At 37.1% G+C, this 23,605-nt stretch overlaps 3 protein-coding genes and 1 long non-coding RNA gene across 5 annotated transcripts in view; 3 read left to right on the top strand and 1 right to left on the bottom strand.

The window, feature by feature from the left end:
* The window catches only part of poc1a (POC1 centriolar protein A), a 521,349-nt gene that overhangs the window by 255,405 nt on the left and 242,339 nt on the right, over positions 1 to 23,605 (top strand). The window lies entirely within an intron of this gene.
* Positions 207 to 6,374, top strand: cnbpb (CCHC-type zinc finger, nucleic acid binding protein b). 2 transcript variants are annotated; one of them, NM_001326405.1, is given in 5 exon segments: positions 207 to 315; positions 2,707 to 2,831; positions 2,916 to 2,981; positions 3,430 to 3,628; positions 5,228 to 6,374. In NM_001326405.1, coding segments are annotated over 4 exon segments (486 nt in total). In that variant the 5' UTR covers positions 207 to 315; positions 2,707 to 2,728; the 3' UTR covers positions 5,346 to 6,374.
* LOC147834609 (uncharacterized) lies at positions 5,990 to 11,590 on the bottom strand. Its single transcript, XR_015502232.1, has 2 exons — positions 11,521 to 11,590; positions 5,990 to 8,476 (listed from the first exon to the last, which is right to left on the bottom strand). It is a non-coding gene; the product is annotated as an uncharacterized LOC147834609 (long non-coding RNA).
* On the top strand, positions 11,425 to 23,524 carry isy1 (ISY1 spliceosome associated protein). The gene is made up of 11 exons (NM_001083563.2): positions 11,425 to 11,673; positions 13,105 to 13,127; positions 13,214 to 13,265; positions 13,981 to 14,046; positions 15,366 to 15,408; positions 15,513 to 15,625; positions 15,940 to 16,057; positions 17,318 to 17,440; positions 20,951 to 21,069; positions 21,156 to 21,245; positions 21,614 to 23,524. Exons 1-11 carry the CDS (start codon positions 11,671 to 11,673, stop codon positions 21,719 to 21,721), a joined length of 858 nt encoding a protein of 285 aa, NP_001077032.1. The 5' UTR covers positions 11,425 to 11,670; the 3' UTR covers positions 21,722 to 23,524.

Genomic DNA, 23,605 nt, shown 5'->3' with positions numbered 1-23,605 from the left:
TGTGTGTGTGTGTGTGTGTGTGTGTGTGTGTGTGTGTGTGTGTGTGTGTGTGTGTGTGTGTGTGTGTGTGTGCTGCATCAGCTGGCCCTGTATGTCTCTGTGGTCTGCTGTGATGGATCACCGGAGCCTGTGTGCGGGAGCAGCGGGCCGTGCGCAGAGCAGTAGGCGGGGCAGGGGGAGGAGCTTGCCGTGCGCAGCGGTGGGCGGGTTAGCAAGTGGGAGGGGTCTGCCGTCAGCGTGCCGTGCGCAAACCGCGTGTGGCGCAGCGCAGAGAGGAGGAACCGAAAATAAACAGCAACGAGTCACGTCGCCGAGGTGAGTTCCCATAAAGGACGAAAATACGACATTTAACTCGATGCATGTGGCGCAGTGAGACCGTCGCGGGTCTGCAGAGCGGTTCCGCTGTCGTGCAGTGTGTTTTTCTGGCGGATCTTTGAGCTCGGAATGCACAGAAGTCTGATTTTCTGACGGCGCACTTTGGCCTACTGCGACAGGCTGCGCTGCGAGCGGGAAAGTCATGCCGTTCCGTCGAGCGATCGCACGGTTTTTTGAGCTTAGAGAAAGCAGAAGCGGCCCGAGCTCGAGCTCATGTTTGAAGGATAGATTTAATGTCTCCGCGGGACCGGATGGGGAGCGGGTCTGTGGGCTCCAGCGGGACGGGGGAGCGGGTGAGTGAACAGGCCAGAGTCAGCCCTGGAGACCTGCAGACCTCCAGTAGGTGTTGATGTTGTTTTCATATCTCTGATGCAGACGCGATCAGGGGACATTTACACGCACACACACACACACACACACACACACTGAACTGACTCGGTGTGTCGTGCCCTATATTTAATAGCTTTGTTTACGCAGCGCTCTCTCCTCAAATCATCCGTGATTCGTGGTTGTTTTGCGTATTTCTGATCGATAATCTTTGACGTTTCTATATTAATCGCGTGCTTAATATCCACCAAACACACTTGCGGGGATGTGCGATATTTCATGTTTTATTGATAAATGAAGCACGTGTTCAGCCTGAGCTAAAACAGTTGACAGTAGGAGCAAAGTCCGATTCTATTTTAGAGTCGAATGTGTTTGGTGAACTGACTGAATCAGTTCGAGCGGTTCTCGAGTCATCACCGCGAGCCGACTCTTCTACTGATGCATTTTATACACTGAGTGATGAGAGAAAATGTGTTTACACCGCAGTATTGTTAACAGTATAGGTGTTCTACCACAAACAGAGTGCTCTATTAGATCTGTTCTTATATATTTTTTATAATTAATTTATTTTAAAGCTAACACAAATAGTTTTATCTGAATGTTTTTACAGCTGTTCACTATGACATCATGCATCAAATCAGTATTGTTTAATGAGGGCATATTTACATAACACACACATGAAAATGTGCATTTGGCCCAATCATAATTTAAAAAATCAAAATAGGTTTCAAAATGCATTTGTTTTTAAAGAGATCTCGTTGTTGTCCATGTAAAAGCTGAAACCATCACACTCGCCTGTATTATGCATTATTTATATTATTTTGGTTTAACCTGATATGTACCCCGGTATGATATTTAGATTGCTTCTTAGGCATGCAAAACCTTTAAAAATGCAATATGAATACTTTAATAATATATTTTTATGTAAAAATCTGCCGATTTATTCATTAAAAACGTTTGTTTTTACCAGAAACACCTCCTTTTTATTTGTAATCTTTTTTTTTCAATAATGTTCTGGATAAACAGACAATAAACATAATAGACAGCATATCATAATAGATAAAAAAAAATACTGTTCAATTTATAAACAATATAATTATACCACCGTAACACATACAGGCTCCATAATATTGTAAATTAAGGCAATAAATTAATCATAAGATGATGTAATAATTTAAGATAAATGTAAATTATACTAAAACTCATTGAGCAAGATCATTAATAGATTTATTTTATGTCTCTAAATGCTGCCATCTTCTAGGTTGTCCAGAATCAGAAAGAGCTTCATTGGCATCTTTACACATACAAGGAGTTTGTTTTTTTTGTGAGGTTTTCACAGTGCAACAGAATGACAGTGACAGGGAAAAAAAACATAATAAAGGAATAAAAAATGTGATAAAAATATATACAATTTGACGATATTTACAATTTATATATTTACTGTACAATTAGAGTATATTGCTATATACAATACTGCATGCATGGCTATATTATTATGTGCAAATTGAAATGTTAACTATGCGTGGTGTTAAGTAAATGTGTGTATAAATAGTGTTTGTTCTATAATTTTTTATCAAGTATTTATGGGATGGTGTGTCAAATATGAATCCCAAAACTCTTAATAAGTCTATTTTAGAGCTGCACGATATTGGAAAAAACTGACATTGCAGTATTTTTCTGATACAACAACAGGTTTTTTTCTGGGAGTCTAGCAGTATTCAGGTACACAGACTGAGTAATCAAATGTAAAATAGCAGTGTTGTTTTCATTATGTGTTTATATGCTTAAGCATAATCAAACTTTAAGTTAAAAACATTATATTTTTTTGTGCATGAATGCTTTAAATGCTTACACAATCACAGGCCTTAAAAACACCAACATAACCAGCTCTGGTCAGCTGTAATCCTGCCTCAACATTGCAGATCCTGTGATGTGACTATTTCAGATGTGCATGTTGCGATATCAATGTTCAGTAAAGCTGAATTTTCTGCATTTTGTCTTCAGTTGTAGGGTGAAGTCTGAGGATATGAGCAGCAACGAGTGTTTTGGTTGTGGCCGTACGGGTCATTGGATCAAGAACTGTCCCAATGCTGGACGTGGACGTGGGAAGGGCCGCGGCAGAGGAAAAGGTGAGAGAGCGATTAAATGAATCGATCTGAAACCTGCTGCTTTGAGCTCTTTTACTGAGTGATGTTTCTGCTGTCGTTTCCCAGATCTTTTCTGCTATCGCTGTGGAGAACCAGGTCATGTTGCGAGAGATTGTGAGAGGACTGAAGATGGTGAGGAGATTTGCAAATATTTTTTTTTTGTTCTGAATGACGTTGTTTCCTATATTGAATGTTAGGGTTATATGAATATCAAATGAAGCAAAAAAACTAGTTGGTCATCGTTAGCTCATGTTAACTCCTGGTGCAATAACTAATGTTAACAAACATGGCTTTAAATTTTAATAATGCATTTGTTAATGCTGAAATTTGAATGATGAATGCCGTACAAGTGTCCTTCGTTATAAGGTCATGTTAGTTCACACATTAATCAAACCTTATTGTAAAGGGACCAGATATTTTATATTTGTCTTTATATTGCACTTTTGAAATGAACCAATACAGCGTATGTCACTGCATATATATATATATATATATATATATATATATATAAATATAAATAATGTTTTGGCAGTTTTTCTGCTGTAAGAGTTGTTAATGAGTTGATGCACTGTGTTTGCAGCGTGCTACAACTGCGGCAGAGGCGGCCACATCTCCAGGGACTGCAAGGAGCCCAAGAAGGAGCGCGAGCAGGTGTGCTATAACTGCGGTAAAGCCGGACACATGGCGCGCGACTGCGACCACGCCAATGAGCAAAAGTGCTACTCCTGCGGCGGATTCGGACACATCCAGAAGGGCTGCGAAAAAGTCAAGTGCTACAGGTGAGGGACAGAACCAAGCAGGCATCGCTGTAGCTCGGAGACCAAGTCCAAGTGGGAGGGATTACAGCATGCATAGGCGGGGTTTAGGGTTGGTCTAGACATTAATGAAACACAATAGGTTGGAGCTAGCTCCGACCCCGTTTATACTATTCTTGACAGATCTGGGGAGTAGTGGTTAATATATAATCTAGATTACATAATCTGATTCCAAAACCACTTTTATGAATTGATGGCTTTCAAGTGACGTCACTCCATTAAGAGAATGCCCCCTGGTGGATAAAACATTACTCTCTTCCACTGACGATGTATAGATTCATGTGGAGTGGAAGCGTCATTCTAGATAACAATCTATGGTACTAAAACATTCAGTATGTCTGTGTGCGTTTTATAGTTTCTACTAGCGATTTAATTGTGCGATTTCTCACACTCGTCGGCGCTACCAAGGCGACCAATCATAGAGCTTGCGCTATGCGTCGTTGCTACGTGTAGATACATATTTTTGTGAGGTGCGCGATGCTGGCGGCCACGACGAGGGCTATGCTTCCATGCGTAGGCTGCGCTGTAGCATATGCATGCGCTTGACGCAGAAGTATAAATCAACCTTTAGACTATACTACCTGAAAATATGTGCAAACAAATAAGGTACACAAAAGTAATCCAGAAGTACTCAGATTAAGTTAGAATAAATGCGAACAATTGTAATACTGGCATCACATTTCGTAATCTGTGACTGATTACAGTTTATAAAAAATCTGTGGATGAGGCTGATGTTTGTGTTTTCTTTTTTTATTATTATTATATAAACATTGTATATGTTCATTGTTTATGTTTTTTATGTTCAGTATCTGTGTGAAATCACAGATTACGAAAGTAATCTAAGGGTGCACTCACATTAGGCATTCTGAACCATGCCCGGGCGTGTTTCCTAGTTCGTTTGTCAAGTGTGAGTGCTCTGAATCGGGCCCAGGCGTTGTATAGTTGGCCAGCCCTGGCCCAGTAGGCAGGTGTGCCAGAGCTTGGTTCAGTTGGGCTTTGGCACAGTACACTTGTAGTGTGAGTGCAAAGCGTGCCTGAGCCTAAAACTGAAGATGAGACAACACTTTTAAGAGACTGTTTGATGTGGATTTATTAATAATCCTTACTGTTTAATGAACACAAGCTGTCATAGTTTATTAAAGACACAAACAATGAGGGCTGTATGACAGCTGCACCTTCAGCAAACCTCCTAATACCTGCAGCACCACGATTTTATGAAACTTTGAGTGTCAAAAGTGCTGGATCTGTTCAGCTAAATATTTAACTCCATCTCACTGCATCCCAAACGACTTAAAATAATACAACTAAAGCAATCTCCACTGTGCTGTCTCCTGTTAAACTGAACAGTCGCATCATTGGTGATGCATGCGTGCTCTGGCTCGGCAGATAAAAATGCAGTGTGAGTGCAGGGGAGGGGGATAATCGCACCCGGACATGGTTAAGGATAACCCTGCTTGGTGTGAGTACACCCTCAATGTAATCCAGGAGTATAGATTATGAGATTGCATTGCTGGCTCCCCATCCTGTCATAGTTGCTGAATAATGTGTGTGTTTCCCCCTCAGGTGTGGAGAGATCGGTCACGTGGCTGTTCAGTGCAGCAAGGCCAGCGAAGTCAACTGCTACAACTGCGGCAAATCGGGCCACGTGGCGAAGGAGTGCACCATCGAGGCCACCGCTTAATCCCGCCGCCTCCTTCGCCCCTCCTTTTTCTGATTGATGGTTGTATTATTTTCTCTGAATCCTCTTCACTGGCCATCGGTTGGCAGATAGAGGCTATTCCCAGGCCAGTGAGCTCTTGACATGTAAAAGGAGGAAAGGGGTGGAAAAAAAACTTTCCACTTTCTGCATTTAATACAAAAAAATGTTTATGTTTAGTTTGGTAGAGGTGTTATGTATAATGCTTTGTTAAAGAACCCCCTTTCCATGCCACTGGTGAACAGGGATGTGTGAGATTGTGTTGAGTGGAAGAACGTTTGTTGGCTCGCGGATCGCGGCCTCGGAGAGATCGGGAAAAAAATATATAATAACATGGTCAAAAATAACCATACAGATCAGGGAAGCGCCGGCTTCCTCGATGATTTGCGTTTTTTTTTTTTGTTGTTGTTTTCTCAATGAGACTGAGGTAGCCTATGAGTGATTGACCTGGAAGAGCAGCACAGGACACAAACGGTCGGGTCTGTCCAGGCCAAACCAGCAGTACGCAGCTATGTGGAGTGAAAACCGTAACGTGTAATATAAAGCAGACAACTTTATAGCATATTCTGGAAACCTTGTGTAAAACAGTTTCAGGAAACGAGTTCCTTTGTAAATCACGAGCTGTTTGATCATTCAGGATCGCTCGGCTGTGACGGCGAAAGAAAAATAAATAAATAAAGAAAAAGAAAAAAAAAACTAGTTCATGATCCCAAGCGATGCGGATGGAGGTCGTTCTACCCACGGTGAAAACTTCAGTAAAATAAAAACAAAAGAAGACAAAAAAAATAAAGTACAGATTTGGAGTTTAGAAGAAAGGGTGAATGTTTTCACAGAAATCAAAATGTTATTTTTGTACAATATCACGTAGACTACTCTAAAAATAAGGAGAAAAAAACTATCATTTGCTTGTACTCAGTTTTTAAGTCGGAAGGTAAATGCAACTAAAGTTCTAGGACATAGAAATGTAATTTTAAACTCAATAAATCTGGAGGAGGAAGGGGTGTCAAGACTGAAGCTTCTTTTCTGAGTGGTCTCCTTTTATTCTGTTCATCAGTCAATAGACGTGTATTGTTTTGGGCTTGGATTTGCAGTGCTGGATGCTTTAAGATAAATGAGCATGTTTTAATTTGGGGGGTGGGAAGTGGATGTTCTCTCATGATATATAATACATATTTTTAAAAATGTGAGCAGTCTGTGCCAATAGCCGGACCCTCCGGGATTTCACAATTCCATGATGGTTTAACGCAAAATCATGCAAATGCCACAAATTTCCTGCATATTTTTAGCAGTTGGGACACTGATCAAGCTCCTGCCGCACCACAAAGCACCATCTGCTTAGTTTTACTTTCAAAAACACAGTATTAATGAACAGAATGTGCTCGCCTGGTGTGCAAAGCCTCAAGTTGTTATTACTCTTCTCATCTGGTGTATGACCTGCGTCATGTAACATTCGCAATGCACATTCAAAGCCTGTTTTAACTAGAGCACATGAATTTATCACAATCTCATATTCTACATGTTGTATACCGGGATGGGCAGTGTTTATGAGAAGTATTTCAAACAATAAATGGTATTTTGCGATTTGTATTTGATAGAGTTGAAGAAAATGACTTAATATTGTGTATCATAATACTTAAGCTTCTTGTGTATTTGAAGTTTCAAAATTCTCTAAAATGCTTTGCAAGAAGTGTACAGTACATGAAGACATCTTAACCTCTTGAGTGTCTACGTACATTTAAATAGCTCTTAAGTGTCTGTTTAAAATACTTTAAATGTTTTATATTTTGTTACAGACATACAGAGTCATCCTGCAACTGTTTTGCAGCATATGAAATGTCCCAAACGCTATTTTTAACAGTCCAAAATGGGGAAAAAAAATGTTTTTACTCTCTGATAGTCAAAACAAGTATTTAAATTGCATATATGCATATATTGTTATATATGCATTAAAAACAATCAGGAAAAAGTGTTTTATGGAAATTCGGACTACGAGTCTACATATATGGACATAATTTTTTTCTAAAAGTACATCAAATCAAAAGATGATACTCAGATTTTTATTCTAATTAGGTTCCAATAAGCCCAAATAGCAAAGAGAAATTAAAATACAAGTAAACAGCTTGAGCCTTAAGAGGTTAAAATAACGCCTCTGATTGGTGCTTTCTCATGATTTGCTTGGGATCAGAACACCATGTGTTTTTAAGAGGGTGATGAAGGATTGGATGGATGGAAATTATGCTTAAAGAAAGTAACAGACAAAGGGTGATGGTATATTCAGGAGCACAACCAAAAATAGCTACTGCTGAGATCAGGAATATATAATGGCTACAGTGTACAATTCAGCATCTTTGCTTAAGTAATGAGATGGAATAGGGATGATGGGAGTTATACTGGGCACGCAATGCGTAAAAAACCCAATCAGCATATAGTACTGGCTCATTATCTGCATTAAATGATTTAAACCATATCATCTTCAAGACAGGACCTTCTGTATGACATTTGTGCAAACTCAAAGAGAAACACAAGTTACCTTTCGGTTACAAGTTCAACTCACTAAGCATTAGGCCACAACTTCCACTATAGCTGAAGGAAAATTAGTGGTGGTTATCAAACATTGTTTACCAAGCCAAGTTTAATAGTGAAGGGATTGATCTAATAGGCCAATTGATGGAAGGTTTGCAAAAGAAATGTCATGCTCCCTTTAAAAGTATTTTGTAGTATTTTTAAAATACAATATTTTATTTTGAGGCATTTCTGGCTGCTGTATTTTGTTTATTTTGATACATGTCAAATTTATGTATTTAATATTTTATTTAAAAGCACATTTCAATGTATTTTTGCCCATCCCTGGCTGTATATATGCATTCTGTTGTCATGCATGTAGAAGAAATGCTGTGAAATTTGCTGTCAGTTATGGCAAAACTCACCACATAATAATTTTAATCACAAAAAAATATATTTTTTTTCGATGCAACCCTGGGAGCACTTAATAGCTTAGTGGTTAAGTGCTCTGAGGTGCTTACTGTGACCTGAGTTTGAATCCCGGCTCAAGGGCTTTTTCCAATGCATCCTCTTTTTCTGCTCCTCGCACATTTCTGTCTCAGCTCTCCTCTATCCTGTCCAATGTAAAGGTTAAAAATTCTTTTAAAACAATTATTAACAAATCTAACAAGGCTGTTTTAAAAAAAATACACATGAAGGGTTTTCTTAACTATAGAATTACTGATATACATTTGAAAAGCTTACATTTGGGGGATAAATATTTTGATAAAAAAAAACATTACATTAGGTTAATAACAAACAAAAAAAGTTGGAGTTATAAAGGTGCATGTCTCTTGTTTTTGTACATATAAAATGTATATATATATATATATATATATATATATATATATATATATATATATATATATATATATATATATATGTGTTTATTTATATATTTTTTTATTTATGTGTATATATATATATAGTTGATGATAAAATTCTGTGAAATTTTAATTCATGTTTTTTATTTCAGAAGTGCTTTTTTAACCAAGCAAGGAAATTGTTCCTATTATACTTTTATTCTGGAGAAAGTGTTTGGCTGAAAAAAAATCTCTGTTCAATATTATTAGCCCCCTTAAAAGCGATTCTTTTGACTGGCTACAGAACAAATCACTGTTCTTTATTGAATTGCCTAATTGTTAAACCTTTAAATATCACTTCAAGCTGAACAGTAATATACTGTATACCTCTTACATTTTTAAAATAGCTAGTAAAATGTTATGTGCTGTCATCATGGCAAAGGTAAAAGAAATTTGAACTGAAACTATTGAATGTAAAATTATTTACAAATAGTAATATATATATAAAATAACATTAACTTTTTAAATAATAATAAAAACAGCAGGTACTTTTTTTGTTATTCTTTTGCTAAAAGGGTCTTCATTCTGTTCTTGTGTTATGGAGGCAATAATGAGCATATTCCGGCATAAGATCAGTGCAAATGTACCTGCTTTTGTATTTGCACATAAAGCTGCATTAAACAGGCCAAAGAGCCCATTGAAAGCCGAGAGCCGATGCCAACTGAATTCCCCATTTAGTTCACTGCTATCTATTCAGAGAAGAGCGTAAGTTTATAGCTCTGCGCAACAGCTGGTCTGCAGGCCGACTGATGAACCCTAACTCCAGCAAGTCATTTCAGCTGTAAATTATTCAAACTATAAGCTGCACATTTGATGAGGCATTACTCAAATGCAGAAGTATGAGAGCTGAGATCGGACGTGTTGATTTAGATTATATACACTGAAACTTTATGTTTGGTGTGTTGAGGCCAGATGAGAGTAAAGGCAGAGGGTTTCTCAGATTACAGCAGATCAATATGCAGAGCTCCAGTGTAAGCGGACACCACTAGATTGTGTGTTTTTAGCTTTAGAGAGTTAAATGCTTATTCAGCGGGGTGTCGTATAATGCTTCAGCTCCTCACAGCTATAAACACCATAACAATATCTGGAGATTAGCGGTTTTCTGTATTTTGTGCTTCATGTTTTTATATTTCCCCATATATTATTTCTGCTTCCGAGTTGCATTATGGGATCTTGATCTTTTCTCCAACAACTTTTAACCTATAAAAGTGTGTGTTCTGCACATTAGTGTGCAGTGCTATTGTGTGTGTTGGTGTTGTATATTACGCTACAGAAACCTTGTAATAAACTGCAGCACGTTTACTGCTATTTTACATACTTATTTCTCTACATATTATTAATTCTTATATTATTTTAAACTACTAAAATGTCAATAAAAGTCACTTTGTTAAATTGTAGAGTTGAATTTTCTACATCCCATAATGCAATTCAATAATAAAAGGGAATTAAAACCTTATTTTGGTCAAAAGTCAGAATTAATCGCCCCTTTAAATTTTTGTTGATTTAAATATTTCCCAAATGATGTTGAGCAGATTCAGGAAATGTTCACAGTGTGTCTGATAATGTTTGTTCTTCTGGAGAAAGTCTTTTTTGTTTTATTTTGGCTAGAATAAAAGCAGTTCTTAATTTTTTAAACACCATTTTAAGGTCAATATTATTAGCCCCTTTAAGCTGTATTTTATCCTGACAAAAGTTTGCAGAAAGAGCAAAATATGTGCAGATCATCTGTTAGAAATCTGAGAAATCTTTAAAAATATGTGAAAATGCATATTAGTTATCAAACAACACCGCTAATCCAAAACCAACAACTTACCCTATATTTTCCAAGCTTGTCGGAAATATTTTGTTCTTAAAAGGCTACAAAACTCACACCACACTTTCACACCATCGCCTTTAGTTAAAAGAAAGAAAGAAATAAGACATTCATTTTTACTGTTCAGAATGATTTAATGAGCTTAAATGATAATTAGGATTATTGTAATATATATTTTTACTCCTGTTCTTAAAAGAAATCTGACAAAATATTCTAAATGCTTTTTTTACAAAAATATATTTTGTGTTCAAAGGGGGAAAAGTAGCTGTTTTCTACCCAGATATTAAAAAAGAGCATAATTTAGAGCAGTAATCACAATACTGTGATATATTTATCCAAGATTATCATACAGTCAGAATCTTATACCGGTCCATGCCTAGTTTAGTTAAATGAACACATTAGCTATAGTAGTGTTAATATACCATAGTCCTATAAATGCTCGGAAGTTTTCATTTACTTGAAACTGTTTGAACTATATTAAGGTAATTAATTAGGTCTTCAATCATTTGTGCTGTTGTGTGAACACTGCAAAAATAATCTGAATATTTTTAAAGCAGTCTGAAGGTTTAGATTATAAACTGAGCTCATGATGTCAATATTGTGCTTGTTTATGGTCATGATATACTTAATTATTGAATATTGATAGTGATTTAATGAGTTTAAATGATAATTAGAATTATTGTAATATATTTTTATAAGTATAAAATTAAAAAGATCAGACACAGATAAAATAACTCATCTTGTATAAGAATTGATGACATTAACGATCATTAGTGATTGACGGCTGAATGTGGAGGTGCAGTTGCGTCTCTCTCCGCTAGACGGTACATTTCACCTCGTGAAAAGCACTTTTACCGTCAGTTATGATCTCGCGGTCATGCCAGCATGTCTTTCAAAGCAGTGCTGTTTACATGTTATGAGTCTAATCAAAAAACCGACCTACCTGCGGTATATTCCTCAAATCCTCGATAGTTGTTTATTTCTGTCACGACTTGCCGCGCCGGAAGTTGTACAACGGATCACTGCGTCATACTCGTGCGTCGTGCGCGCTCAGCGTTGAGTTCACGCAGGATTGAAGATCTGAACTTCAAACATGGTAAAGAAACATTTTCCTGGCTTATTATTAATTTAATATCATACTAGATTATAGATAAAGCCAAACACGAATGTATCTGCTATAATGAGAGGCACAGCTTGAGAGAACAGTAACGCTAACGTCCAACGCTTACACAGAACTTGGTCAAACAACCAGATTGAGCCCTCATGATGTGTACAGATCCATTTATTATGTTAGGATTACAGGTTTATTTGCAGCTGAAGCGTTATTCTTGTGTAAAACAGTCATTAAACTTTTATTTTGTTGAATGTTGTGTTTGATCATGATCGAGTGAATATGGAAATTGTACACCAGACGTTAAAAACGTGTTTAACATGTTATTACTGCATTTATAACGCCTTAAATCACGTTTATAAAGTTAAGAATGACTTTAAAATGTGAAATTAGGCTTGAAACACAACAAAAGCAAAACAATAATGACAGAAAAGTCGTATTATATTATAGAATTTTAGAAAGTCGTATATAATATACACGCATAACCTGAGAATGACCTGTATTAAAGAAATTAATAAAATTTAAACTAAATTATTTAGATTTTTAAATTTAGTAATTGCATATTTATTAACATAATTCAATCCCAAATGTGTTTGAGATGTTCGGAGATGGACTGATACACAATACAAATGTGTTAAAAACAACAACACACACTTGGTGTATTGCTTTGCTGTATATCCATGTTCAGTCCAGAGCGTATGTCTCAAACTGGATTCCTGGAGGGCCGCAGCTCTGCACAGTTTTGCTCCAACCCTAATCAAACACAGCTGATCAACTAGTCAAGACTGCTAGAGACTAGTAAACAGCTGTGAGCTGGAGTTAACCTATGCAGAGCTGCGGCCCTCCTGGAATTAAGTTTGACACCACTGGTCTAAAGAAACGATTTATAGAAATTATATTGCAAAAGAATTATAAAGTACAATTGACAACACCGTCAGCTACAATACAATCACATGAGTAAATGTTAATAAATTTAATGAATGTGAGTGTTATTATTAGTTTAAAAAAACACACTTAATGAAATAATTATCATTTTTTAATTTTATTTAAACATGTCATTAGGCATTAATTAAGAAACTTTCAGCTAAGGTTAATCAACGCTTTTGTAGTTTTCATGGTGTTTAATTAAATTAACACGTTATCTATTGGAGTGGTAATGGATAATAGTCCTAAAATATCTATACGTTTTTCATTACGTGTAAATGTTTGAACTATATTAAGTTCATTAATTGGGTTCATTAATTGTGTGAACACTGCAAATAAAATCTGAATGGTTTTAAAAAGCAGTCTGAAGGTTTAGATTATAAACAGAGCTCATGATGTCAATGTTGTGCTAGTTTATCATCCTGATATATTGAATTATTGAATATCAGCATGCGTCTAGTCATACTGAACACACTCTTGTTTTATTTTCAGGCTCGAAATGCAGAAAAGGCCATGTAAGTGTCTTTAATCCTATTTCTGTCATATTCAGGCTGTGTGATCTGTAAAATCTTTCATTAACGCTCTTCTCTTCGTACTGCAGGACGGCCTTGGCCAGGTTTCGTCAAGCTCAGCTGGAGGAGGGAAAAGTGAAGGTTAGTCTGGACAGTGAACTGCAGTAACACGGATGTGATGAAATATAGCTCGAGTATATTTATATCTTATATACAGTTGAAGTCAAAATTATTCGCCCTCCTGTGAATTTTATTTATTTATTTTTAAATATTGATGATGTTGAACAGAATCAGGAGTATTTCCTTTAATATTTGTTCTTCTGGAGAAAGTCTTATTTGTTTTATTTCAGCTAGAATAAAGGCAGTTTTTAATAATTTTAAACCCATGTTAAGGTCAATATTATTCACCCCTTCAGCAATATTAGTGTTGGATTGTCTCCAGAACAAACCACTGTTATACAATGACTTGCCTAATTACCCTAACTTTACCGTAATTACCCTAGTGAAGCCTTTCACTTCAAGTGTCTTGAAGAATATCTAGTCTAATATTATGTGCTGTCATCCTGGCAAAGAGAAAATAAATCAACTATTAGAGATGAGTTATTAACACTATTATGTGCAGAAATGTGCTGAAGAAATCTGCTCTCCATTAAACAGAAATTGGGAAAAAATATTGATGTGGCTATTAATTCACACTTCAGCTGTATATTAATATTTTTAAATTTATATTATGATTATATCAATATAATCCTGACTCGACATTGCAGATGCTGTGATGTCAGTATTGCGGGTGCACACATTGCGATATCCATGCTGATATCATGCATTTACCTGATCTAATGTCGTACATCCACAGGAGAGACGACCTTACCTTGCCTCAGAGTGTAATGAGCTGCCCAAAGCAGAGAAGTGGAGAAGACAGGTCAGTCTCTGCAGGATGCTTTTCTGACAAATAATCAAGTCTGCATGGCATGGAGGTTGTGAAAGTTTGCTGTATTTTCCTCCTGCTTCATCTCAGCTTCTGGATCAAAAATAAATGTGGGCGGGGCTTCATTGTGTTTTGGGGAATTGTAGCGTTTTGTGCTTTGCTATTGGTGGATCTCTTATGAATGACAGGTTGGTCCTGCCCTCACGCCAGTAAAGTAGAGAATAAATAAATGACTCAATAATACCTCAAACATTTACATGCATTTCAACCTAAAGGGGCAGTTCACCCACAAATGAACATTCTGTTCTCACCCTTGAGCTGTTTGAAACCTTTTTGACTTTCTTTTTTTTCTATTAAACATATTTTGAAGATATTTTGAACAAAGCTGAAACCCGTAACTTCTATAGTATTTATTTTTTCTATTGTGGAGGTTATAAGTTTTCTGCTTTCTTTAAAATGTCTTCTTTAGTGTTCAGCTGGAGATGGAAACTCCTAAAGGTTTGGAACTATCTATTTACTATATACTATTTTGGTCAACTATCACTTTAAATCAGTTGCTATCTGTATTCTTGGTCATACACTATATAGGAACCTTAATGTTTGTGCTTTTTTAACCAATAAAGCAACTTATTTCTAAATACTTTTTATATAGATATTTTTATTTCTTATTTGTAGTTAAAACTGACAACAATGCACATATCGCACATGTAACGAAGGCCAGCTAGCGTGTGCTGTGCAGGTAAACCTCACTCCTCTGACCTCTAAAGCTGCTTTAGCGACAATCGCTAGAGGCCATGGTCTTTAGCCTCCTTGTTAGAGCAACTGACTGCCATGCGGAAGGTCGTCGGTTCGATCCCAGCTCGGAGCGGGCTGGGTGGCGTAGGACCGGCGGGGTTACATTGGTGCCATGACCTGGATGGTAGTGAGGCCTAGGGGGGTGAGTGTAACGGAAGCCACCTAGTAAGTGCTGTGCAGGTAAACCTCACTCCTCTGACCTCTGAAGATGCTCTAGTGACAGACAACAGAGGCAATGGTCTTTAGCCTCCTTGTTAGAGCAACCGACTCCCATGCGGAAGGTCACAGGTTCTATCCCAGCTCGGAGCAGGTTCGGTGACGTAGGACCGGCAGGGGTTACACGCATACATGATGTGTATACACAGTCAAGCCCAAAATTATTCATACCCCAATTTCTGTTGTGTTGATATGCATGATGTACCCTGAGCTCCTGTAAACCTTGTGTTTTTTGAGCACACTTGGCAAATGAAGCTCAATCTGACTTAGATATTTATGTTTTCCACTATTTTTCATTCTAGATCATCAGTGAGATTTCAAAGAAGGTTGCCCAGATTCAAAACGGTGAGAATCTGCAGAAAGAAACGCTGATTTACAATCAAAATACAAGCATAAATGTGCAGAACAAGTGCTATTTCCTATTTAAACTCTTGCTTTGTTTTGCTCAGCTGGTTTGGGTGAGTTTAAGATTCGTGATCTGAACGATGAGATCAACAAACTGCTCCGGGAGAAAGGGCACTGGGAAGTGCGCATCAAGGAGCTCGGAGGACCCGACTATAGGGTAAGAACACAAATGCTGCATTATAGGCATACCTGTAGAAATAGTGAAGAGAATTGGCTCCACATACAAACACAAAATACTAATGCATGCATGTGTAGACTAATGCATGCTGAACCAAAAGCCCTGCACTGAAAGCTGATAGTAAACTGGTGCACTTCTACTAATCAGAATTCTAGTAATCGCAAACTTACATTGTTTATCCGTTTATTATTATATAAATGAAAATCTTTGAAGCATTATTAATATTTAGTTTATGTCTTAAGGTAATGGCAGAGTTTCATACTTGACGGTATGTGTTTTTGTGTTTGTAATAGAGATTTGGGCCGAAGATGTTGGACCATGAGGGTAAAGAGGTTCCTGGAAACAGAGGATACAAGTATTTCGGCGCTGCCAAAGATTTACCTGGAGTTCGAGAGCTGTTCGAATCTGAGCGTGAGTTGATGCTAGCGCTGAACCATACTGGGGAAATGTGCAATCATTTCCCTAAAAATGTGATTAATATGATTGAATAGGCGGCACGGTGGCTCAGTGGTTAGCACTGTGGATTCACAGCAAGAAGGTCACTGGTTTGAACCCCGTGTTGGTGTGGGTTTCCTCCAGGTGCTCTGGTTTCCCCCACAGTCCAAACACATACGCTATAGGGGAATTGATTAACTAAATTGACTAGTGTATGAGTGTGTGTATAGGTGTTTTCCAGTATTGGGTTGCAGCTGGAAGGTAATCCGCTGTGTAAAACATATGCTGGAAAAGCTGGCGGTTCATTCCGCTGTGGTTAACCCAGATAAATCAGGTCCTAAGCTGAAGGAAAATGAATGAACATGATTAAATAAATGACTTTAAAACACAGCTCATACAAATAGAAAGTGTTTAGGGAAATGACTGCAAATTTTTCTGTATATATGTTTTTGAAAACATTTATTTAAAAATATTAAAATAAACAGATATTTTTCAGATCTAATTCATTTTAATTTAGACTTTAAAAACTGTCGAACTGCAAACATTTAGTGTTTAAAACACCAAGTAAAAACCCCAGCAAATATTCTAACTCTGATTGGCTGTTTTCCCATCGTCTTGACTCCGCCCATTGGTGTTTATTTTCAGCTTTAGGCTGCTTCAGCCAATAGCAGAACAGCACTACTGGCGAGGCAGGGCTAAAGATAGTAAGGGAAATTTAGATAAACAACCAACATAAAAGAAGTAAATAACGTTAGATTATCACACATGTCTGCAATATCTATATTGCATATAATGTTATAATCGCGATAACGATAATTTTTCGATTTATTGTGCCGCCCCAGTTAAAACTTTCTGCTAATATATAAAAGTAAATGTTTATGTCTCTTCTGCAAAGATCTGTGCACTGAGATTTTCTGAACTATGCATCAGAAAATAAAGACTTAATCCAGAATATTTCTAAACGAATCAGCTTTTGGAGTGAACAGCTTGAATGAATGATTGAATCACTTAGACTGCTTAAAATGACTGGTTCTGTAAAGGAGGCACATTTATCTTAATATTGATATATTGAAATATGTTCCACTGAATCAAATTTAAATGCAGTTTTTTTTAAAGTATCATGAAATATCGTATCGCTGGCTAAGAATATCGATACCATCTGATTTAGCTTCCACAATGAACTACAAATAACAGAGTTATTTTCTGATGTGTTCTTGTTGGATTTGTGGACCGCAGCTGTACCGCCACCCAGAAAGACACGAGCCGAGCTGATGAAGGACATCGATGCGGATTATTACGGTTACAGAGATGAAGATGACGGGGTTTTACTCCCACTGGAACAGGAATATGAGAAACAAGGTGAGCAAGCGTCTGATTCAACACTCTTAAATCACAGTTTGATCATGTTTATTGACATCATGGTTATTTTTAATTGTGAGATGCACCTATGCTGTAGGGCTGATGCTGAAGCATGAGAGGTTTACTTCACCCATAGTATAACTAATATATGAGAAGACTTCACAAATCCATACAATAACAAACTAAAACACAATAATACAACTCATAACCATGATAGAGAGATGCTGTAGAAGCTGAATCTTAATCCAGATCAGCGCATCCTAATCTGCATACTGTCTGTTCTATATAGTGTTAGAAAACAGAATTAGTGTGTCTGCAGTAGAGCATGAGAAATGCGTCCTGTCGTGTCTTCAGAAGAGCCGATCATCCACGAGGAAGCTGATTGGTTTATTCCTGCAGACACACGCAGCTCTGCATTAAGTGAATGTGGGCTCGGTACAGTTGTGCCATTGTGTGCTGCTGATTTCCCGACATGCGTTTCCATTTATCTGAATGCTGGATCATATGAAGCGTAACGCTGCACGCGTATTCCTGATAATTCATCTACACACACTGCTCATTATCTCCTTAAAACACACACTGATCCTCTGTTCCACACGCCAGACATGTCTGCTTTACAGTGCATGTACAGCGCTCTGCATAAATGAGTATGAATATAAAGTGATGACAGCTGATATGTTTTGCTGCATTTAAACGAACAGTTTTATTCATTTTCTTTTCGGCTTAGTCCCTTTATTAATCAGGGGTCGCCACAGCGGAATGAACCGCCAAAAATTCCAGTGTTATACGCAGCGGATGCCCTTCCAGCTGCAACCCATCACTGGGAAAATCAGTTTTATTAAACAGATAAATTCATTAAAATAAGAGTTGAACATCTTTAGGATGAGGAATATTTTACATTTCAATTCAAATGAGTGATTGCAGGAATATATATATTTAAACTACACTATTTTAAGTCATTTATTTTATGTTTCTCTTGATTTTTCATATTTATTACATTTTTATTTAATATTTTTCCCCAACATTTGCTTGTCAGGGTGTTTGTGAGGTCTTTAAAACTATTAAAAGTTGATGTATGAGAAAATTAATACCCTTAGAAAGTTTTATTTGCGTTTTTACAAGGTCTTAAATTTTGTTTAGGCATTGTCCAAAGTGTTTGACTCCACAAAAGCATACTTATATTTATTTTCCTTCTAACATTATGAACAGTGGCGACGCAGTGGCGCAGTAGGTAGTGCTGTCGCCTCACAGCAAGAAGGTCTCTGGTTCGAGCCTCGGCTGGGTCAGTTGGTGCTTCTGTGTAGAGTGTGCATGCTAAAGACATTCAGTACAGGTGAATTGGGTTGGCTAAATTGTCCGTAGTGAATGAGTGTGTATGGAAGTTTCCCAGAGATGGGTTGCAGCTGGAAGGGCATCCGCTGCGTAAAACTGGATAAGTTGGTGGGTTATTCAACACTTCTCGATTAATTCAGAGAAGTAGAGTAATAAAATACAAATATAATTTGCATTAATAATTACATTTTAGCTGGATTTTTAGACAAATGAGCATGCTTTAAAAAACAAATTAAGTCAGAAATGTATGAAATATGCTGTCATTATTTTTAAATGTTTTTGTTTTGACATGCATGTTATAGTTGTTATTCTTTAAGTTATGCATTTTTAATGAAGCTAAGAGGCGCTGCTTTAAAGAATCAAGAGTTTAATTTCTGTCATCCATGCATATAGGTTTATAGGGATTTTAAATAACATCAACTAATTAAATTATTTAGAGTAATTGAGTTACTTTTCAGACAGTAATTGAAACCGTTTACAAATTGTAATTTAGCCAACACTTTGCATGCATATGAATTATGTAAAAAAGAAACATGTTTATTCTAAGCTGCTTATTAAAATATATCACAGGATAGGTCATTATACTACAGCTTATTCTGTTTTAAGAATAGAGTCATAGTATAAAGATTTCAGATGACAATTGATGGGTATTTTAGGGACAAAAACTTAATATTGTAATTAACTTGTGATTATGTGCTTAGTATTTAATTAAATTATTTCTGATTTAAAAATACGCCTGTTAAGATATTTGGACTGCTAGATACACTCAATGGCATTTCAGTGGTTCCCTTTTGTAAATCTTTGCAAAAAATGCAAGATAGAGTTTATTTTTTTCTCAGACAAAGATTTCAAACTCAACAAGTTAACACAAATAAGTTATTATTTTATTCAGTCACTGTTATTTTGATGCTTAATATCATCTTTCTGTCTTAGACAAATCTTTAAAAAAAATCATGTTTTAGATCACTCTTATTTGTTTGAATCATTCATACATTCATTTTCTTTTCAGCTTAGTCCCTTTATTAATCTGGGTTTGCCACAGTGCTATGAACCGCCAACTTATCCAGCATGTTTTTATGCAGCGGATGCCCTTCCAGCTGCAACCCATCTCTGGGAATTTGTTTGAAAGCATTATTATAATTTGACAGAAGCTGTCTGTGAAATCATTGCTGTGTGTGGAAGTGTGCTGTAATTCAGGATGCATTGATGAATAGTGAGCGGAATAGAAAAGCATCAGTTTGAAGTGGAGATCTTTTGTAAAGTTCTAAATGCTTTACTGTCGCCATTGATCAGGTGAATGTGTGTGAGGAGTAAAAGTCTTAAATCTTACCTTAAACTCATTCATTCATTTTCTTGTCCCTTTATTAATCCGGGGTCGCCACAGCAGAATGAACCGCCAACTTATCCAGCAAGTTTTTACGCAGCGGATGCCCTTCCAGCTGCAACCCATCTCTGGGAAACATCCACACACACATTCACACACACACTCATACACCACAGACAATTTAGCCTACCCAATTCACCTGTACCGCATGTCTTTGGACTGTGGGGGAAACCCACACGAAGGCAGGGAGAACATGCAAACTCCACACAGAAACGCCAACTGAACCGAGGTTCGAATCAGTGACCCAGCGACCTTCTTGCTGTGAGGCGATAGCTCTACCTACTGCGCCACTGCCTCACCCTTACCTTAAACTGTTGAATGATAATGTCTCTGTCATGCTTCCTACAACACTACTTTCAGCAATGATAAGATCAGATCTGCTGCTTGATCATCAGAGGACACTAAAGACTCCAGTAATGAGGCTGACAATTCAGAAATACATACATTTTATATATGCAATCTAAAAGCGTGTTGATATTAGAGATCTACCTAAACTTGATCGGCTGAAATGTCATGCCATTTATGGACCCTCTATATGTGGCTTCAGTCATTGTTGGGGTGCTCTTTAAAATCTGGAAGCTTTAACAACTTCTATCAAAATATATACCGATATCGTTCAATATGGAAATTAGTCATCGAGATTGTATTTTTGCTACATCGCCCAGCCCTCAGTGGTATTAGGAAAGTGTCTGGTGTTTATTTTTACCAGGTGGTGTTCATGCCGTATTTTCTGTGCAGCTATAAACGTGTGATGCATCACGTATGAGTTCTCTGTGTATGTCTGAATCCTGCAGTGATGGCAGAGGCCGTGGAGAAGTGGAAAGCAGATAAAGAGGCTCGATTAGCCGTCGGTGGAGCCGTGAAAGACACTGAAGAGGAGGAGGAATATATTTACGCTGTCAGAGACGAGGAGGTGAGCGTCTCTCGAAGCCAGCAATGTCTGATCTCTGTAATGGCATATCTCTGATCACTTCTCTGATTGCTTGACATGTAAACCAGCGGTCTGATGATGAAACGGGAGATCAGATGGAGGGAGAGGATGGAGCGCAGTCCTTCATCTCTCATGTTCCTGTGCCCTCGCAGAAGGAGGTTTGTTTCACTTCCAGACACGGAGAAAACACAAACACTTTCATTTCGGCTCCGGTGATGTACAGTTGAAGTCAGAATTATTAAACCAACTTTTAATTTTTCCCCAATTTCTGTGTAAAGGAGAGCAGATTTCTCCAACTCATTTCTAATCATAACAGTGTTAATAACTCATCTCTTATAACTGATTTATTTACTCTTTGTCATGATGACGGTCAATAATATTAGACTAGATATTCTTCAAGACACTTCTATACAGCTTAAAGTGACATGTAAAGGCTAATACTTCTGACTTCAGCTGTATATCCTCTTTAATACTGAACCATGAGCGTCAGTAGCATGAGTTACAACGCAGTGTTGTTGTCTGGCAGATTGAGGAAGCGCTGGTGAGGAGGAAGAAGATGGAGCTGCTGCAGAAATACGCCAGCGAGAGTCTGATGGCACAGAGTCAAGAGGCCAAAGCTCTGCTGGGTTTATAGTGGACCAGCGTTTGGGTTTGACTGCTTCATATTCCAGTCTTGCATCTTAATGCGTCCAGATTCTTATGATTTCAGATGAGAACACATTAGCAGACTAATAACAGCGCTGATGCTGGAGTACGCTGAATGTGATTAAATGTGCTTGAAGATGCTTAAAGGGACAGTTCACCCAAACATTACAACATACTCACCGATTACTCATGTGGATGCAGACCTTTCTGTCTTCTGCTGAACACTAAAGAAGATATTCTGGAGGAAGGTAGAAGCATGTAACCATTGACTTCCATAGTAGGGAAAACTAATTCAGTGGAAGTCGAGGGTTTCCAGTATTACTTTTCTTTTTAAAATATATTTTAAAATAAACAATGCTGATAGACAGAAGGAGAATAACAAAATAAGACATACACAGTGAAGTGTTGGAGATAAACAAAATATTACAGACATACTAGTATACACACACTTTATTAGTGCATATAATAATGTAAAATGTTATATATAAGTAATATACTGACCTCTAAATGGTAAAATTAAAAAAGGGGGAAACAGTAATAATCAATAAATAGTTAATAGATGCAAATTTCTGCCTTTATTTTGGAAATTTCTGTGAAAATGTTTTGTGAAATTTCTTTTTTCCACTTCTGTGACTCGATCACTGTAAAGTCTTATATTGTGAAAGAGAGATCTGTTTATATTTGTAACAAGCACATACACCCATCCAGATTTCCAGCATGTTTCTAAATATCTTCTTTAATGTTCAACACAAGACTCATAAACGTTTGAAACCAGTAACAAGCTATAAATTATGACCGATTTTTCATCATTGGCTGAACTATTATCCAAAACTGAACATTTCCTCACAATTTCCTTAAACTTTTATTGAATTTCTTCCTTCTGTGGAACATGAAGCATGATGTTGTGGAGGAAAAGCAGCCATTAAAATCAATAGTAGGAACAAAACTGAATTCTATGGAAGTCAGTGGCTGCTCTTCCAGCATTCTTCAGGAGAAAGCAAAACTCAAACGGGTTTGGATCAAGCAGAGGATATAACGACAGAATTTAATTTTTGGTGAACTGTCCCTTTAATCTCCGGCTGTTGATCCTATAAATGTGTGTGTGTGTCAGTATCTGCCTCAAACACACCGTCAGATCTGTCTGTTAATGAACTGTTTCTGTATTTTGTGTTTGTTTGTGGTGGTGAACTGCATTATGGGATGTTGATCTCTGCGCTGTCCTCTTGTGATGTTGATAATTCAACTCTACAGTTTAACAAAGTGACTTTTACTGATTTTTTTGTCATTTAAAATAATATAATGTATAAGAATTAATATCTAGAGAAATAAGAAATAACAGAAAATGTTCTGCAGTTTAATGCAAGGCTTCTGTAGCGTAATATACAACACCAACACACACACACACTGGACACGTGCAGAACACACACTTTTACAGGTTGAGAGTTGTTGGAGGGAAGATCAAGATCCCATAATGCAACTCAAAAACATTAATAATATATATGGGGGAATATTAAAAACATGAAGCACAAAATGCAGAAAGTGTATTGATGGTTTTAGTGTCTGATTAGATCCCTCGTGTTTCAGTCAGTGTTATGGGCTGTACTGTCACAGTACCTGTCTCATGCTGATCATGCTGAATTGTGCGTTGCATTTGAAACTGGATGACTTGTAGTTGTTTTTGTTGTTGAAAATTAAGAAATCTTTATTTGTTCAACCGTCAAAAGTAAACATCTGTAAATATTTTGTACACTATTTTCACTTTTGGACAAGTAAAAATGCTTTTTTTACCAAACCATTTCTCTGTTCTTATCTGCTTCCTTTGCGAATGTATTGGGAATATTTGCACGCTGCTCAAAGGTTTAAACAAGCCAGT

The sequence above is a fragment of the Danio rerio genome, chromosome 11 (assembly GCF_052040795.2).
Source record: "Danio rerio strain M-AB ecotype USA chromosome 11, GRCz13ab, whole genome shotgun sequence".
Taxonomy (NCBI): Eukaryota; Metazoa; Chordata; class Actinopteri; order Cypriniformes; family Danionidae; genus Danio; species Danio rerio.
The sequence above is the reverse complement of the archived record's forward strand: the minus strand, read 5'-3'. Positions and strand labels throughout refer to the sequence as shown.

Excerpts from the sequence above, each read along its gene's own strand:
- cnbpb (XM_087271887.1), top strand. The coding sequence starts at position 2,729 with ATGAGCAGCAACGAGTGTTTTGGTTGTGGCCGTACGGGTCATTGGATC. Across the intron at positions 2,982-3,429 it reads TTGTGAGAGGACTGAAGATG|CGTGCTACAACTGCGGCAGA; the intron begins GTGAGGAGATTT and ends CTGTGTTTGCAG. Across the intron at positions 3,629-5,227 it reads GAAAAAGTCAAGTGCTACAG|GTGTGGAGAGATCGGTCACG; the intron begins GTGAGGGACAGA and ends TTTCCCCCTCAG.
- isy1 (NM_001083563.2), top strand. Across the intron at positions 15,409-15,512 it reads GGTTGCCCAGATTCAAAACG|CTGGTTTGGGTGAGTTTAAG; the intron begins GTGAGAATCTGC and ends TGTTTTGCTCAG. Across the intron at positions 15,626-15,939 it reads TCGGAGGACCCGACTATAGG|AGATTTGGGCCGAAGATGTT; the intron begins GTAAGAACACAA and ends TGTTTGTAATAG.